Source organism: Galleria mellonella, unplaced genomic scaffold (assembly GCF_026898425.1).
Source record: "Galleria mellonella isolate WM207_F2 unplaced genomic scaffold, CSIRO_AGI_GalMel_v1 utg36, whole genome shotgun sequence".
In the NCBI taxonomy this organism is placed as follows: domain Eukaryota; kingdom Metazoa; phylum Arthropoda; class Insecta; order Lepidoptera; family Pyralidae; genus Galleria; species Galleria mellonella.
In genome coordinates this window covers 5,171,220-5,189,102 of record NW_026442086.1, presented here as the reverse complement: position 1 = coordinate 5,189,102, position 17,883 = coordinate 5,171,220, and the positions used below count along the sequence as shown (strand labels likewise).

Sequence of the window (17,883 nt, the reverse complement as noted above, 5' to 3'; positions counted from 1 at the left end):
TTAGTTTCTTTTACTAACAATTTTTTCATTATCAACTTTCAGAAGTAATATATTAAACTGAATGACGACAATACACATGCTCATTTCGAATATTTTCGTGAATTTACAGGGTACAGAGGAATAACACCTGAGTCCTCAGGAATGGCAAAGCATAGGGGTATCATGAGCGAAACAGTATACTCTGTTATGTCCATGGTACTGCTCATGTCTATAGGCGACGGTTACCACTTTCCATCAGGTGGGCCGTCAGCTTGTTGTAAACTCTAAATTGTATAAAAAAAATTAAACAAAAATTTACTCCAACTAATGGATCAAGAAATTCTTTGTTTGCAACATAGTTTAATTTCACCTTTAACAAAAAGTATGCAGTGACGAATGACTTCAGGCGATGGCACCGTTTGCAGCCAAGTGCCACCGTCGGAAGGTTAAGAGCCCGTTATCGGTTCTTATCAGTATTAAGTACCTACGTACCTAGGTGCCGCCCCGTTTGCTCGTTTGACCTGACACCTCAGTTATCAGTTGCTCGTTGCGATAACCGCGCACTGTACCTGCGTGTTTTACCTTTTTAACCCAATGTTCAATTTTGACACGGAAAAATTGCTTTGTTAACCTTTCATTTTGGTCAAATTGTGTTCTATTCTCAGTGCTTTAATGTTTTGTTTAAACAAGTGATTTAGATTCTAGCCGTCTATCGTATATTTTGTACGCCACTGAAATGGTGTATTAAGTCATCGTTTTACAGTAAATAGGTACATTCACATGAGAAGCTTAGTTTCAAGTGTTGTGTGTATGGGTTTGATTCGCATAAAATTATACTATATGGTCTTACATTAAGGATGATATTTGAATGTGTTTCTGGTATAATCTTACGTTATGTGTTCTTTAGATAGAAATGTTGCATTTTGTAGCCGTTAGATAGGGAGCGAATATATCTTAACAGAAATTATCCGAACAATGTTGAAGTCTACATAATAAAGAGGTTTTGTTTATATTTATATACAGAATGAAATGCAGGTAATATTTCAACATTATTTCTATGGAGATAAGACTCAATACAATATTCATATAGTATATGGAATGAATGGTGCTCTACTAGTGAATACTATTGTTAAAATAAAAGCATAAACTTGTATATTTCTTTGTATCGATCAGTTTCTATGATCGATCTATTATAACAAAACTAGCGATGATTCAACCATGAATAATTTTATCAAAACGTAATTGAATTGAATTTATGCGTGTACTTGTGTCGATAATAGAATTTAAAAGTAACATTTTATACAATTTGAATTACTTGCTAATATTTGAAAATCGAAGTATTAACTTTGTCTTAAAAGTCCTTAAGATAACACAAAACGATAAGAAAATGGAAACAGTTGAGTCAAACACTGAAACAGGAAACGTGAAAAGTAGTGATGATGTCACCGAAGTGAAAAGTGAAGTGTCAGTGAAAGAAGAAGTGGATGAAGGTGATGAAATAGTAAAGCCTACTATCAACAGGGAGAATCGATTGACGAGTATCATCGATCAATTGAGATGCCAGACTAAGTTGAAAGGTAAGATTGTATTACATTTTTCGCATACATATGTCTTTGCTGAAGATACTAGAGGTTTGTTTGAGAATAGCACTGAATTACAGTGTAACGAACAACCAGTAGTCCTAGCTAATTGGCAATCTTCTATTACTTCAAATTTTTTAGGATATTTCGCCATCGAAGGCGTATAACTAAAATATTTTGGGAAACTTTTGGAATTTAAGGATCCTTACTTCGATAGATTTCGTAATCTGTTGGAAGATACAAATGTTAACTAGATTTGGATTTATCATATCTGTAGTGCCAGTTGGGGCACTGAATTGATAGTTTATAAAACTTCCAAGATGCAGCATTTTGTGTATTTATTTTTTGCTGTATTTAATTAGCTTTTGTTTTCAACTTCATCCATATGACCGAGATATATTTAACTGTGACAAAAAGTAGACTATGTCTTTCTCCATATTAAATTTCCTAGCGCTTGGTTAAAGAAGTAACAAATTAATCGATAAGCTCACTTTCATATTTACAATATTAATAAGCATTATAAATTTTTTTACTAAAGTAAAATTACATTACTCATCATCATTGTCTTGCTTTTCCCCATTTATTGGGGTTGTCGCAATCTATCTTCTTTTTCCACAAATCCCAGTCAACCGTCATTTTTGAGCTCACTCCTCTTTTATGCATATCATCTTTCACACAGTCCATCCACCATTTCTGTAGTCGTCCACTATGTTTATATCTACTTTCATTCTTAACACTTAAAAAAAAATAGCTTTCATTTTTGTTTTACAAACAAACAAAAATACGTGTTTTATTCCTTACTATAAACACATTCGTGTCATAAAAGAAATGCATTCAATTTATTTTGACAATATTTATTATAGCAATCAACAGTCTAGAAATGTTGTTTAATCCATGAAGATTTACAAAAGAGAAATAAAATTTCTAGATTCAATTAAGTAGCTCTAAGAATATAAACTACCTAATTAGCAACAAAGGTGCGAAACGTCAAGCCAAGATGGATGTTCCCGAGCGGCGTACAGTTAGATATTTCGACCGTAACCGAGACAAAAGTCGCAACCTTTGATATTATCTACATGTAAATAGCTTAGTGGATTTATAAAAGTAATTACATTGTGCCCTTAGCACGCGCCATGCGGTTAGTTTGTGCGCAATTAGGAGCTCGAACTGCCTGTCTTAAATGTAACAATACAGGCACAATAGACTTGATGGGAGATAGCATATCGCAAGATCGCATTGCTCTGAATTACTTTGTTTAGGATGTAACGCTGACTCCGTTGAACTAGCTTAAAGCACAATTTTAATTGACTTTGAAATAAAAAACTTTTTAGTGTGTTTTACTTTTTATTTATATCATCTGTATTTAATTTTTATATAAGTTTATCACTTTCCAATTACTTCGAGAAAGTACATAATTAGATTGTACTTTTTTGTTTGCAACAACATGATGACCTTTTGGTGATTATTTTTTTTTAATCGTAAAGTACTTCGGTGTAAAAAAAGAACTATTAGGGTATTATTTTTTATATAATTGTAAATAACAATATATTTGCAATTGCAACTAAATTCATGAAAGGGTATAAAGTTATTAATATGTAAGACAAGATAAATTAATTTAGCTAAAACTTCGTTTATTCTCTTGAAATTTTTATTCATATTACATAGGTAGGTAGGTACTTATGTCCTGACTTTAGATAATTTCTCTGTCTAATTCCGTCCAAATATAGGTATTTTAATGGATGAGAATGGAATGCTAGTCCCGCCCACGCTATCGGTATTCGCTGGCGAGGCACCAGTGAGTAATAATAGGTGAGGATGACACGGGTCCGTTGGCCCATAGTGACGAATACATAAAGAAATAACCAAGATGGTTTCCAGTGGAAATCGTCTGGAGGTCAACATGATGTAGTATATTGCTAGCAATGAGGCTGTTAGATACGCAACAAATATAGGTATTAAGTTCAATAGTGTAGCTGTGTTTTTTTTATACAACTTAGAATTGCTAACAAGCTGACGGCCCGCCTGATGGAAAGCGGTAACCGTTACCTATAGACATGAGCAGTACCATGGACATAACAGAGTATACTGTTTCGCCCATGATACCCCCATGCGTTGCCATTCCTGAGGACTCAGGTGTTATTCCTCTGTACTCAGTAAATTCACGCCATATCCCACCCTTCAAACCGAAACACAGCTATGCAAACACAACTGCTTCACGATTGAAACACGAATGGGACAGAGGTACCCAAGCAATCGACTTTTGTACAAAGTCTCCCTCTGGTAAAAGAAACAAACGATAATATTAATTAAAATTTAATGATTTTTGTTGTTGTTGGACAATTTGCCTTTCAATATTCAAGTCCTATAGATAGAATTCAATATAACAGACTATAAATTAGAATACCGTATTTACTAAAGCAGTAGTGCAACAATTGTCTCTTACAAATGAATTTTCCTGGACTAACTCCATTATATCCAAAATGGTATACAACAGAAAGTTGCGAGAAGCTCTCTTAATCAATCGACTCAATTAGCGTATCTAAAGCCTGTATTTAGCTAATGAATGGATAAATCCCTGTCGAAAAGCGCCGGCGCACTTCCGACGCGATAGCGTTAATCAGTGCTAGCATGGAATTTATTCGCCAACGCGTTTGAAATATGGCCGCCAGTAGTCGGATGCAGCGCATCCTTGGAGTCGAAAAAGTTAAAAATAAACACCTTTAACCTTCTTCATTTGTAACCGTTTTATTCATTTTTTATACTACTACGGTAACAAACAAGATAACTGCCTGTCTGATGGTAAATGAGGTTACCCTAGCCTATGGGCTTCTGTAACACCAGGAATATCACGCGTACGATCGACCCATAAGAAATCTTATGAAAGCACTTTTTGAAAACCCCCATATGTAGGCTCTAGAGAAAATCTAGGAAGATCGTTCTACAACTGAGTGTTCGCGGGAGACAGCTCTTCTAAAACCGCAATGTGCATGACCATTTTGGTTAAATCATGTGATAATAATAATAATAGGTAGGTAAATATAGGCTAGACAGTCACACCCATTGCCTGATTTTCAAGTTAGGATACTGCATTATAAGGAATCACACAACGTACATCTGGGGGCACACCTAGAGCCGAGCTAATTTAGAAAAGAGAGAAAAAAAAAAAAGTCCGACTGAGAACCGAACACCCTACATCATTACGCAATTAAAGCCACATTGTTTTAATTGCATTGGAGATTGTTATTTTTTAAGCACCCATGTTATTTTGAGGTATTTTTATTGCAGTGTTTTTTAAACAAGTAGATTTTGTGTTATGAAATAATTTAGATTGTGCTCCACTCAAAAAAAAAAAAAAAACTCCAAAGTTAGTTAATTTCATTTCAAAACTAAACTACCGAAACGTTTTGGACAAAATTTTAGATAAAAAAAATAATTGTCCAAATCGGTTTACATCTGACAAAGTTGTGAGAATAGAAATGAAGAATCTTCTTCTTTTTGAAGTCGGTTGAAAAAACCTCAACATTATTCGTTGCAAAACTAATTATTTTGATTTGGAAACAAACTACTAAACCAATTTTGATGCATTTTCTCTAACAAAATTTTTGTTATGTCCATGGCAAACAAGCTGACGGCCCACCTGATGGAAAGTGGTAACCGTCGCTTATAGATATGAGCAGTACCATGGACATAACAGAGTATACTATTTCACTCTTGAAACCCCATGTGTTGCTATTCATGAGGACTCGGGTGTCATACCTCTATCTGCAACGAGTAATGCATACATACCTGTAAACTGCATGTACCATTTTATAAAAATCATCATCATCAACAACTCCACTATTATATATTTTTCTAAACAATCCGTGATAGGTAACATAGTATAAAATTAATATGTATTAATTTAAATAAAGGTTTTAAAGATGTTTTTTTGAAGTCGGATATAAATCAGTTCATGATTTAGATCCGACTTCAAAAAAGAGAAGGGTTCTCAATCCGGTTGTATTTTATTTATATTTGATTTTTTTTACAACATGGGGGGCAAACGAGCATGCGGCTCATCTGATGGTAAGTGACTACCGCCGCCCATGATCACCCACAACACCAGAGACATTGCAGCTGTGCTGCTGGCCTGTGTGCTAGATACCTCAGTACTTCTTCATTCGTAAACCGATTTGGATTTTTTCTAAAAAGATTATACCTTATAAAAAATTATTCACTATATATTACATACTATTATATATACTTATAAATATTAATTAGAAACAAATACCATAGAATACCTAATTGCACTACTATGTCGATACTTCAAAGACTAAAGAATAGACAATAAACAAAGGGCATGTCATAAATATGTACTTTGTATAGAACATGTATGGATTCCTTTATTGTTACAATACTAGCTATACCTGTGACTTTGTCCACATGACCTGGCATATTGATTGACAAAGGTAAAAAGTAGCCTATGTTTTTCTCCATTTTTTTTTTATAACACAGAGGGTAAGCAAACGTGCTGCTCATCTGATGGTAAGTGATTACCGTTCATTAGTACTTACCACCGAAGGAATTATAGGTGTACCGCCGGTCTTTTAAAAAGGAATGTTCTCTTTTCTTATTTTAAATATAAGTATTCAAATTTGATGACGATAAGTCGAAACGAGAGGTAATAATAATCCTATTTTCATACTTATAATACTAGCTATAATCCCCGTCTTTGGCCGTGTGAATCAATATATAAAGTATTATATATTTTAACTTAGGATATCTTCTACCCATGTACGAAATTTCATTAAAATATGTATAGTAAGTAGTCTTTGCATGAAAGCGTAACAAAAATACATTCTTACAAATATAGTCACAAACTTTTGAATTTCTATCTTAATAGTAAGGATTCATATAACAAAAAAATAGCTACTGACCCCGAAGGACGTAGATATTACTGGTAAAACGATTCAAATAATTTACACACACTTCCACGTTGATATTAATATTAATATCTAAACTACACTTTCAGTTCAATTTAAACTTTATGTCATATAAATAGAATATAATATCTGTTATTTAATATTTTTATTGAAGTCATCAATGAATCACAGTACTGTCGCGTCCAGATAAGAACTTTTTTATGAAGACCGTGTTATCATGTATTGACGCAATGTTGATTACAAACATTTTTCTTTAAAACAAACTACTATATATTTAGATTTTTTTTAATGGGTGATAATGGAATGGTAACCGCGCCTGCGCTATCAGTATACGCTGGTGGGGCACCAGTGAGAGATGATAGAAAGACGATGAAAGCAGGTCAGTTAGCCCATCGTGACGAATTCCACTAGAATTAACCACGATGGTTTCCAGGGGGAACCATGAGAAGGTCGACCTGATAGGTTATATTGCTGGCAATGAGTCAGTTAGACCTCATTACTACCAATCTCTTTTCCGCCATATCTATTTACGAGTAGGTTAGAGGCATGACTTTTTTAGCTGAAAATGGAATAAATTATGAAATAAATAATAAAAAATATGAATAAATAATAATAAATTATGAATTAATTATGAAATAAATTCATCTGTGTTTTTGGCGAGTGATGATAGGGCTACATTATCTTCACTTATCATCCTAGTGAATTAGTCACGATGGTCCATTTCAACCGACTTCAAGAAAAGCAGGTGATTCGGTCATAGATAGTCGTCGGCTATAGACCGATTTGAAAAATTTATTTTTCATCTCAATAGGTATACTTGTCAGATTTCTCACATAGAAATGTAATCAAAATCGATTCAGTATTTTTAGTGTTTAAATTAATATAATTCTTCGAACCGAAACAGCCATGAAAGTACACCGGAATCATGGCAGAAACACGACTCGTTGGAGGAAAAAGGATCGTGAGTATTGGAGCTCTAACAGCTTCATTGCTTAGCTATACTCGTATAGAGTCTATTAGGTCGACCTCCATACGGGGAAAGTTAATCATGCTTTATGAAATCGTCACTATGGACCAGCTGACCAGTTTCATCCTCCCTATCATCCCTTACTAGTGCTTTACCAATATGTAGTAATACTAATAATGCAGGCAGGATTACCATTCCATTATCATGTATAAAAAACACACGGTTTCTCTACCTTCCGTAACCTTTACGTGGTAAATTTACTCGAACAAATTAGATAGTTATAAATCAAAGACCAATTTTGGAAAACACTTCCATGATATTAAAATAAACAAATTATAAAATAAAAATAAAACAATTAACAAATGAATGGTGACTCTGTTGTTATTGAATCTTTGTGCGGTCGCGTGCGCAAGCGCAGTTAACGTTGCAGGAAAATTTATAATGATCGATATTTGCCTCATTTGAGACTACTAGCGGCTTCGTGGTTTTGTTCGCTGCTTCATTTATTATTTTTGATCGATTGCATTATAAATAAGCAATGTTCTTAGCAATAATTGTTAGTGGTTGTAGTAATTAAATTATTTAGAATAACTTCCATCTCTATTAATATTGATATCTAGTTGAAAATTAAATATTTATTTTTAATTGTTTCATAATTGTATAAGAATAATGTTAGTTCGTACATTAAAAATATTATATATATACATACAATACTCACCCTCTTCATAAACTCTCAAACCTTCTCCAAAAATTTTCTATCGACTCCATCAACTGTCAACCTGTAAATCGTAAAACTCACCATGATAACTCATCGTCTATTAATCCGCATCAGAAAGGTTATATTAAAAGTCATGCTCTCAGTACCCACTCAATGTTGAAGCCCAAATCCATCATCCATTAATATGGATGATGGATTTGGGCTTGGATTATAAGTCAACCAGCTGCAAACCTTGGCATACGCGAGCGTACACCAAAAGCGCAAACTAGCGTTTGCGCTTTTGGTGTACGCTCGCGCTTGGGAACTCAAATCCAATACATAGCACAAAAAAAAAACATTCAGTAGTTTTGGTTGTTTGTTTGATTAAAAAATAATGATAAATTTATGTATTCCCATATTGAGAATGAAAAACAGATATAGTTATCGAAATTGTTGGATATTGTACATTTTTTGCTGTCATAGTATTGTTTTTTTTTCATGGATGATAATGGAATGGTAATCCTGCCTGCGCTAACGGTATACGCTGGTGGGACACTGGTAAGGGAGCAATAAGAATGAAAAGGTAGCTCAGTTAGCTCATCGTGATGAATATACCTGGAATTCAATCCCGAAATTAGTAGTAATGAGAATTAACAATCTCATTGCTAGCAATATATCCTATCAGGTCGAACTCCACGCGGTTCCCTCTGGAAACTATTGTGATTGATTTATTATTAGTCATGATATGCCAACTGACTTGCTTCATCTCTCACCTATCATCTCTCACTGGTGTCCCGCCAGTGTATACTATTAATGTAAGGCGGGGTTACCATTCTATTATCATCCATTAAAATAAACCTGGTACTTCCTGGAACCCATCGTGTTGAATTCCAGGTGTATTCATCACGATGGGCTAACTGACCTGCCTTTTTATTCTTACTGCTCCCTCACTGGTGTCCCGCCAGCGTGTACCGTTAGCGCAGGCAGGGTTACCATTCCATTATCATCCATAAAAAAAATATTACTACTGTTACCAAAATTCAATTATTTCAAATCAAACAATAAATGGCCCTATTTTGTAAGAAAACGTATTAGAGATGATTTTTAATGAAAATAGGGTCACAGTGGATACGCCTTAAGCCTACACACTAGGGATGTGATACGAGTATATAGCAATATCTATATAACGTAGTACCAATATCTATATATTGACATAATAGGAGATCTATTAATTATTAGTTATCGAATATTATATTTTTTTATTTCAACCGTTAACTGTCCACTGCTGGATATAAGATAAAGGGAGTTTTAGTTTAGTTTTAGTTGCCACACTTGGCAGGTAGGTTGGCAACCGTAGTCAAGCTTTTAGAGATGTTTTAAGAGGCACGCTGCTGGCCATCCTTCGCCCTCCCTTAGTCACCTCTTAAGGCACCCACGGGAAAAATTCTATATCGGGGCACACACGGCAATCAAATATACAACATTAACATGAAGAACCCGATCGCAATGAATATAGACATCAGTCCAGTATTGGCGATATTGGAATGAGCAAAGATTTTTACCAGAGGGAGACTTTGTACAAAAGTCGATTGCTTGGGTACCTCTGTCCCGTTCGTGTTTCAACCGTGAAGCAGTTTTGTTTGCATGGCTGTGTTTCGGTTTGAAGGGTGAGATATGACGTGAATTTACAGAATACAGAGGAATAACACCTGCGTCCTCAGGAATGGCAACGCATGGGGGGATACCCATGATATTGCTCATGTCTATAGGCGACGGTTACCACTTTCCATCAGGTGGACCGTCAGCTTGTTTGCCATTCTAAGTTGTGTTAAAAAAAAAATCTTTTTTCCACCATCAATGTCCGAGGAATCCAATATATAGATATTGGAGCGGTACCACCTTTATTCATATCTAACTACACACGTTACATTATAAAGTAATAATAACACTACGCTGTGAATCAGTGCAGATCAATTCTACCTGTAGCTCTAATTATTCGGTTCGTATATCACACCATATCTGTTAAACTTATTGTGCTATTCACTGTGCGATATGAATATTATTACTTATGTTTATGCAATTATGTATGTGTACGACTTTCACACTTTTTGTGGTTATTAACATGTAAAATTTCTGTATTATGTGTATACATATATATATACATGCCCCAATTAACTGTTTCGAATTAACAGCGAATAAAAGTAAGTTATGTTGTCAAAATAAATATAATTTAAGGTTTTGCTCTCCAAAAGAAAACTTCAGTCGTTACATAATCAGTTATATTTATTTAAAAATTAAACTGCTGAACCGTTTTTGTTGAAATTTCTATAAAACTAAAATGAAAATGTATCCTTTTAGATGAAAAATGAATTTTTCAAATCGGTTACATAAATGTCGGATTTATGAGGTAGCAAACATAAAGAAATACAACCGAATTGAGAGTTTTTTTCTTTAAATAGGTTGAAAAAGTTCGAGACAAATGTGTACCTGTTTTCAATAATCTGTATTTATTTAAAGTAGTTATTGGTTGTAAATAAATATTTAAAAATATTAGGTTAATTGAAATTATACACAACTCGGAAGGGTGAGAGTATTGAAAATCAGTATACGTATATATTTAAATAGGCTAGATAAAGCAGTGATGATACAAAAAAAAAAAAAAAAAGTTTCATTTCAATATACAAGAAAGAAGTGGAACAAAACTATATCGCGTATTAAATTTAGAAAAACGACATCTAGTGATGAAAAATTAAATTAAAATCACTGCGTAAAATCTACACAGAAATTATTGACATTATTCTAAAAGAATATAAAAAGAAAGAAGTTGGTATTTGTACATAAACAAATAGTTGACGAATCAAACAAAATAATTCTTATCAAATAATTTTTATAAGTGACTTCTACCAATTCAACATAACGTTTTTGACAAACAAACATGTTTCTTTGGGAATAATGTTGACTTATAGTTACAAATAGTTCGAGGAATTTCTTACAGACATCGCGTAGATTACCAACAAGTAGAAATCATATGTAAAAGTTGTGTTATTTTATAATTTTTTCCCAATTTTCATAACTAAACATTAACATTTAAAGAACATTAACAAAAATAATACCGTATCTAACTACGGTGTAAATCACCGAAAATAGATGTTTACCAAATGTGTAGATAACATCATAGAATCATTGGAACGCCAGTTACGAGGTGTTATAAGTCATAGCCGTCATGTGGACGCGAAAGCGTGACCGTTACTGCAAATGCAGCAATTAAACATATCTTCGAGAGTGGCCGCGCAAAATCATGATAAGCCGGGTGAAATGGAATCACTGGGAGCACAATGGACAGAGCCGAGCAGACTGCGCCTCGTTATCTGCTCACTTTGTTTATTGTCTAGTTTATGGTAGGATGAGGACGTTTGAAAACAAATTTTAACGTGTTCCAATTGTTCGTGATGTTGGACTATAATTGTGTTTTTATTTGTGATCTTTTAAAGATTACAGGATTTTTCATTACTAGCTCTAATCCGAGACTTCGTCTGTGTGACTGGGATATGTTTAAGTACTTTATATTATTCTCAGTTTTGTAAATAATATTGTATATTTTATATATGTAATTTTTATATGTATCATCATCTTCCTACCCTTATTCCAATTATTATTTGGAGTTGGCGTAATATGTTTTTATCCACATTACAAAATGATTCGGCTTATTTAATTTTTGTATGTATGTATATCAATAATTAGTAGTACCGCATTCGAGTATTCTGATACTTCCCTATGGTTGACTGGGAGAGAATGCTTTTAGCATTAAATCCGCCATGTACACATATATGTACTAATGAATATATAAATAAATATGTTTACTGACCGGGATAAAAAGTAGCCTATATCTTTCTCTATCTTATATAGTACGTGTATACCAAATTTTGTAACGTTAAATTGTTAAGGCACTAAAAATTAAGAAACAAAGAAACTCACTTTCACATTTATAATATTGGCAACAATATTAATATCTATTATAATTAATAATAATTAATATTATTATTAATATATATATCAATAGCAATAGATATTATGAAATAATTATAAGATAAAGAAAATTTTGATTATTTCTCATAATTATTTAAGGAACTGTAATTAAATAAAATTTTGTTTATATGTCTCTCTATTCATGTTTGTATACTTTTCATATTATGAAACAATTATAAGATAAAGAGAATTTTGATTATTTCTCATAATTATTTATGAAACTGTAATTAAATAAAATTTTGTTTATTTGTCTCTCGATTCATGTTTGTATACTTTTCATATTATGAAATAATTATAAGATAAAGAGAATTTTGATTATTTCTCATAATTATTTATGAAACTGTAATTAAATAAAATTTTGTTTATTTGTCTCTCGATTCATGTTTGTATATTTTTCATATTATGAAATAATTATAAGATCAAGAGAATTTTGATTATTTCTCATAATTATTTAAGGAACTGTTTTTAAATAAAATTTTGTTTAATTGTCTCTTGATTCATGTTTGTATATTTTTAATATTATGAAATAATTATAAGATAAAGAGAATTTTGATTATTTCTCATAATTATTTAAGGAACTGTTATTAAATAAAATTTTGTTTATTTGTCTCTGGATTCATGTTTGTATATTTTTTCATACTCGTATGAAAAGCAAAGAGTCAAGTGGGATGTTCATCTAATTTCAACTATCGACAAATGCTGTTGTTACTCGTAGTTACATTTGTGAGATTTTTTTTTAAAAGAAAATAAATAATTCTATTAAGAGTGCTAAAATATGGTCTGAATTCATCCGTATGTTTTATTTTACATGATACCCAATATTCAAAAATTATCTTGCATTTGAAAAAATGACAATATAGAAGTTTGATAATGAAATCGTTATGTGATTTATAAAACTATTTAAAATTCGTAACTTACTTTTTTATAATGTAATTTTGTATTTTAGTTAATTTGAAACTTCCGTGTTAGTGACACATATTTTGAATACACTATCGGAACTTAATTCAATGAAAAATTGTAGGTAAATAGTACATACATACCTGCTTTTTCATTGCCGACGTTTCGACGTGGATTGCACCATGTCATGGTCACGACAGCTTCTGTCGATAGTGCATTTAAAATATTGTGAACTTCCCTTTGGAATCGTAGAAAAACAAGGTTGCCTGTAAATAATTTCATACTTTCCACCAGTCTCGGACTATTAAACATACTCGCTGATCGCTGCCTTACTCCGTGAGCTCCGTTTCTGACATTTCTGCTAACATCATCAGCATATTTCACACGGTCGGATGGTTTCACTGCTGCGCGGTCGTGTGCATCAATCTTTGGTTTTTACTATCTTATGTTAATACGCGGTTATTAATAGTAAGATTATGTTCCAGTTGTACAAAATGACGAGACGTGACCAATTTTGCTGATGCTTTCTAAGCCCTACCAAGATTTATTTTCAACGATCACCGGAAATCATTAGTTGAGAAAACACGGAGCGACGGATGGTCACCGAAATTATTACAGCCGCTTGATAAATTATTGTTATGCACCTCAAGAATTTCGACTTTAAGAGTTTTTTTGACGAAATCTAACGGTTGCGTTTCATTTTTATTCCGAAAATAAAAATAGTCATGTAATCACTACGAGGGAAACTATGAGTTTATAATTTACGTTTTGTACCTTAAAAAGTAAATTTTTATGGATATTTTAAGATCGTGTTGCAAAAAATGTAACTTTAATTGTGGCAATACCAATTATTATGATTTAAAACAAAGTTACTAATCCGATTTTGATGAAATTTTAATGGGAATAATCTATAAGTATATGATAGTATTAGTAAATGAATACATTCCAAATCAGTTTATAATTGATGCAGTCATAAGGTAGCGGAACATAAAAAATACACAAGAATCCCCCTCTTTTTGAAGTCGATATAATCGGTAATAAAACTCTATACCAGTCCGCCTGCTCAGTCTCGTAATAATAGACTATATTCTCCTCTTATGGGAAGAGATCCGTGCTCAGCAGTGAGACAGTAATAGGATTGTTAGTAATGGGGCGATTAGCCTTATTGTTAGCAGTATATAGCTTGTAAGGTCGACCTCCACGTGGTTACGCCTGGAAACCATAGTGATTAATTCTTGTCTAATTCATCACGATGGATTAACACTTGCTTTCGTCATCAGCCATCATCTATCACTGTTCTTTCGCAAGTATATACCTATGCGCAGACGGGGTTACCATTTCATTTTCACCCTTAATAAATGACCGGTACTTCATCAGCGTATACCGGTAGTGTAGGTAGAGTTATCATTCATTCCATTTTCACTCAAAAAAAAAGGTTGTTATAGTATGATAAGGTCGTGTGGTCCCGGTATAGAATGGGCCACCATTTCCTTTCCTATTGGTGTTGTAAGAGGCGACCAAAGGAACTTAATGGTCGAGAGATGAACAGTAACGTTCCTCTTAAAATATCACCTAAAGCCTAACTGCGGTTGCCAACCCGCCTGCCAAGCATAGCAAGTACTAGCGAAACTCCTATTTATGGGGGAGGCCTATTATATAAGGCCGTGATGCTGTTGTGTTTGCATAGCTATGTTTCGGTTTGAAGGGTGGGATATGGCAGTGAATTTATAGGGTATAGAGGAATAACACCTGAGTCCTCAGGGATGGCAACGCTTAGGGGGTATCATGGGCGAAACAGTATACTCTGTTATGTCCATGGTACTGCTCATGTCTATAGGCGACGGTGGACACTTTCCATCAGGTGGACCGTCAGTTTGTTTGCCATTCTAAGTTGTATAAAAAAAGACATTATTTTCAAGCCACTTTTTTATATATGTCAATAATAAATTACTTTCATCATCGACTGTGAACTGAGCGAGTTAATGTATCAAAATGTTTCGTACATATATTTCGACGTGTTTATCTGATTGATCTTTAGATAACAGTTACAATGTTGAAGGAAATGATGTAATAATTAGTTCCTGCTTAATACTAGGCACCTACTCTTACAAATTAATGTTATCTAGTTAATTTACTTACATAGTATTGTCTAGATAGTTTTATAGTACTAATAGCAATGGCAGACACAAAAGGCCATAGTTTAGCAAAAAGTAGATGCCTTAACTCTAAATAAGTATCTATTAATATTTTTACTCGACTATAGCGAAGTAATTGTTATGTGGTCCTAGCATAGCATCTTTCCTTTTCGTAAGAGGCGACTATGGAAACATAATGGACGAGATACGGGCAGCAGTCTCCCTGTTAAAACATCACTAAAGCCTAACTGCGGTTGCATACCCGCCTGCCAATTATATATATGTACTACTGGCAAAATCCCCCGGTAGGGGGAGATCTTTGTTCAGTAATGAACAGTAAATAGTTGGTATGATAATAATGATGAAATGAATGATGGTGAAGCTATGCGCCACTGTTTTTTAATCAGTCAGATTTTACTAAGTATAGGGTATAACTAGTAGTACGACGAAGTTTTTTTTTATACAACTTAGAATGGCAAACAAGCTGACAGTCCACCTGATGAAAAGTGGTAACTGTCGCCTATAGACATGAGCAGTACCATGGACATAACAGAGTATACTGTTTCGTCCATGATACCCCCCATGCTTTGCTATTCCTGAGGACTCGGGTGTTATTCCTCTGTACCCAGTAAATTCACGCCATATCCCACCCTTCAAACCGAAACACAGCTTTGTAAACAGAACTGCTTCACGGTTGAAACACGAATGGGACAGAGGTACCCAATCGACTTTTGTACAAAGTCTCCCTCTGGTGAGTATTATTATCACAGTAGCCAACTGACCTAATTATATCTCATGTATCATTGCTTATTGGTTTCTATCAGCGTATATAAATTTATAGTTAAGATTATCTTTAAATTTTCATGTATTAAAAATTCAATCAACACATTTGTCATAAACAGTAATATATGTGAACAAAAATATGGGCTACTTTTATCCCGTTCACGCCATTGAAGTCGCAGCCACATCTACTATTAAAAAGCTATTAAAAATCTTGGAAAAAAACAATTTAACGACAATACTAGATCAATCCGAAACATCATAACTGTCATCGGTGGACGATGATCGGTGTTCGGTTGGCGACGCGATACATCACTTTAACAAAGTGAACCAAACCGCTCATGTACGGGACACAATGGCACTGTCATCGATATATTACAGCGGCTACCGGTCGAGCACGGGGCTAATATTTTATCTGGGCGGTCTTCATTGCGGCGATCGAGACTTGTTGCTTTATGGACGAGAGTTGTACTCACTGTGTTATCGATAGTTGTTATTTCCTTTTCCTATTTAAGAGCTGCGCTTTTGTCGGCGGAGCTCTTCTCACTCACTACGATTTACAGCGAGTCTCACCACCTATTTATACGAATATAACACACACAACACCGACTTTTTTCCTGATTTGCCTGATCTAACTATTTAACTTTTATCATCGTATCACTCGCTATCGACAGGGATATCATTCTCACACGCTTGAGCCTAAATGATCAAGAGCAGTGAGGTTTCAAAGAAATTTTCTCCCACGAATGCTCAGGCTTTAGAATGAGCTCCCTGCTGAGTATTGCACTTGCCATTTGTTTGAGGTTGCTACTTTTGTAGTATAAGAAAATTACATATCGATATTAATACATCGATAGATAACAACCCTAATGGTCGAGTGAAAAGGCGTGCGCGGGTTGCTCTCATTAATCTTTCATTTCTACGTTATATTATTAGAGGAACGGGTTTGCACGGATGCTGGGAGGGCGGTGGGGGACGGGAGGGGGCGTGAACCCGAGTGAACCTTCAGTGGCACCTGCCGACCAGTCTACCCAGCTTCTCTATAGTTTGGTCTTAGATTGTATAGATGGAGTGTCTCCATACAAATGCTTCGCCAAAAACAAGTCATCTTTTGTATCCATATGTGCATACATAGAGATACCCAAATGTACAGTTATTATCCAGTATCTGGGAAAAAATATATTGCAAAGTTTAAACATATAAATAATATAAAATTATTAAGAAAGTGTTTTAAAAATAAATAATAATTAGTGTTTAATTATTTACAATGATTCTCATCTTTACATCTTTTTGTTTTTAAATAATTGAATATGGCCGTCATTTAAATAATACCTACATGTATATTTTTTGTAAGTAATACCTATGTATAATATATATTTATGTTATATCAGAAAAATAATAAATAGTTCCAAATTCAAATTAAAAAAAAACCGATCTGGAAACATTTTTATCTAATTACTTCCAACACTAAAAAAATGGTGCAATTTCTTTTGAATAAAAAAAAATATGTATCGTAATTTATAGTCAGGCAAACGTCAGTTTAACTGTATTGGACTCGTTTTTGACACTTGATGCTCTATCTGTACAAGTTAAGACTTTGGTATACTTCTATTATTTCGTTGGGGTCATAAAATGTGACTTTTTAATGGTCTCCATATTTCTATATCACCACAGACAGATAAACTTTAAATTAAATTGACTTAAACTTATTTATGGCCGTTTGTTTGATCTTTACGCGTTTGTCTGATTTGTGTATTTAAGGATTCCATACGATAGGCCCGTAATAGATGTGAATAGTTTTAAAAGTTATTATAGCACTGTTGAAATATTTTAAATTAGGATTTTAATTATGGAATATTTTTATAAGAGTGGTAATATGGAAATTTGATGTATATTTTTT

The 17,883-nt window shown here is 33.6% G+C and overlaps 1 protein-coding gene across 1 annotated transcript in view; it reads left to right on the top strand.

Moving 5' to 3' along the window:
- The first annotated feature begins 514 nt into the window (after positions 1 to 514).
- The window catches only part of LOC113520816 (mucin-1-like), a 353,173-nt gene continuing 335,804 nt past the window's right edge, over positions 515 to 17,883 (top strand). Inside the window, exon 1 of the mRNA XM_052897289.1 lies at positions 515 to 1,556. Within this exon, the coding sequence (XP_052753249.1) occupies positions 1,235 to 1,556 (322 nt within the window). The 5' untranslated portion in view covers positions 515 to 1,234. The remainder of the gene's footprint in view (positions 1,557 to 17,883) is intronic.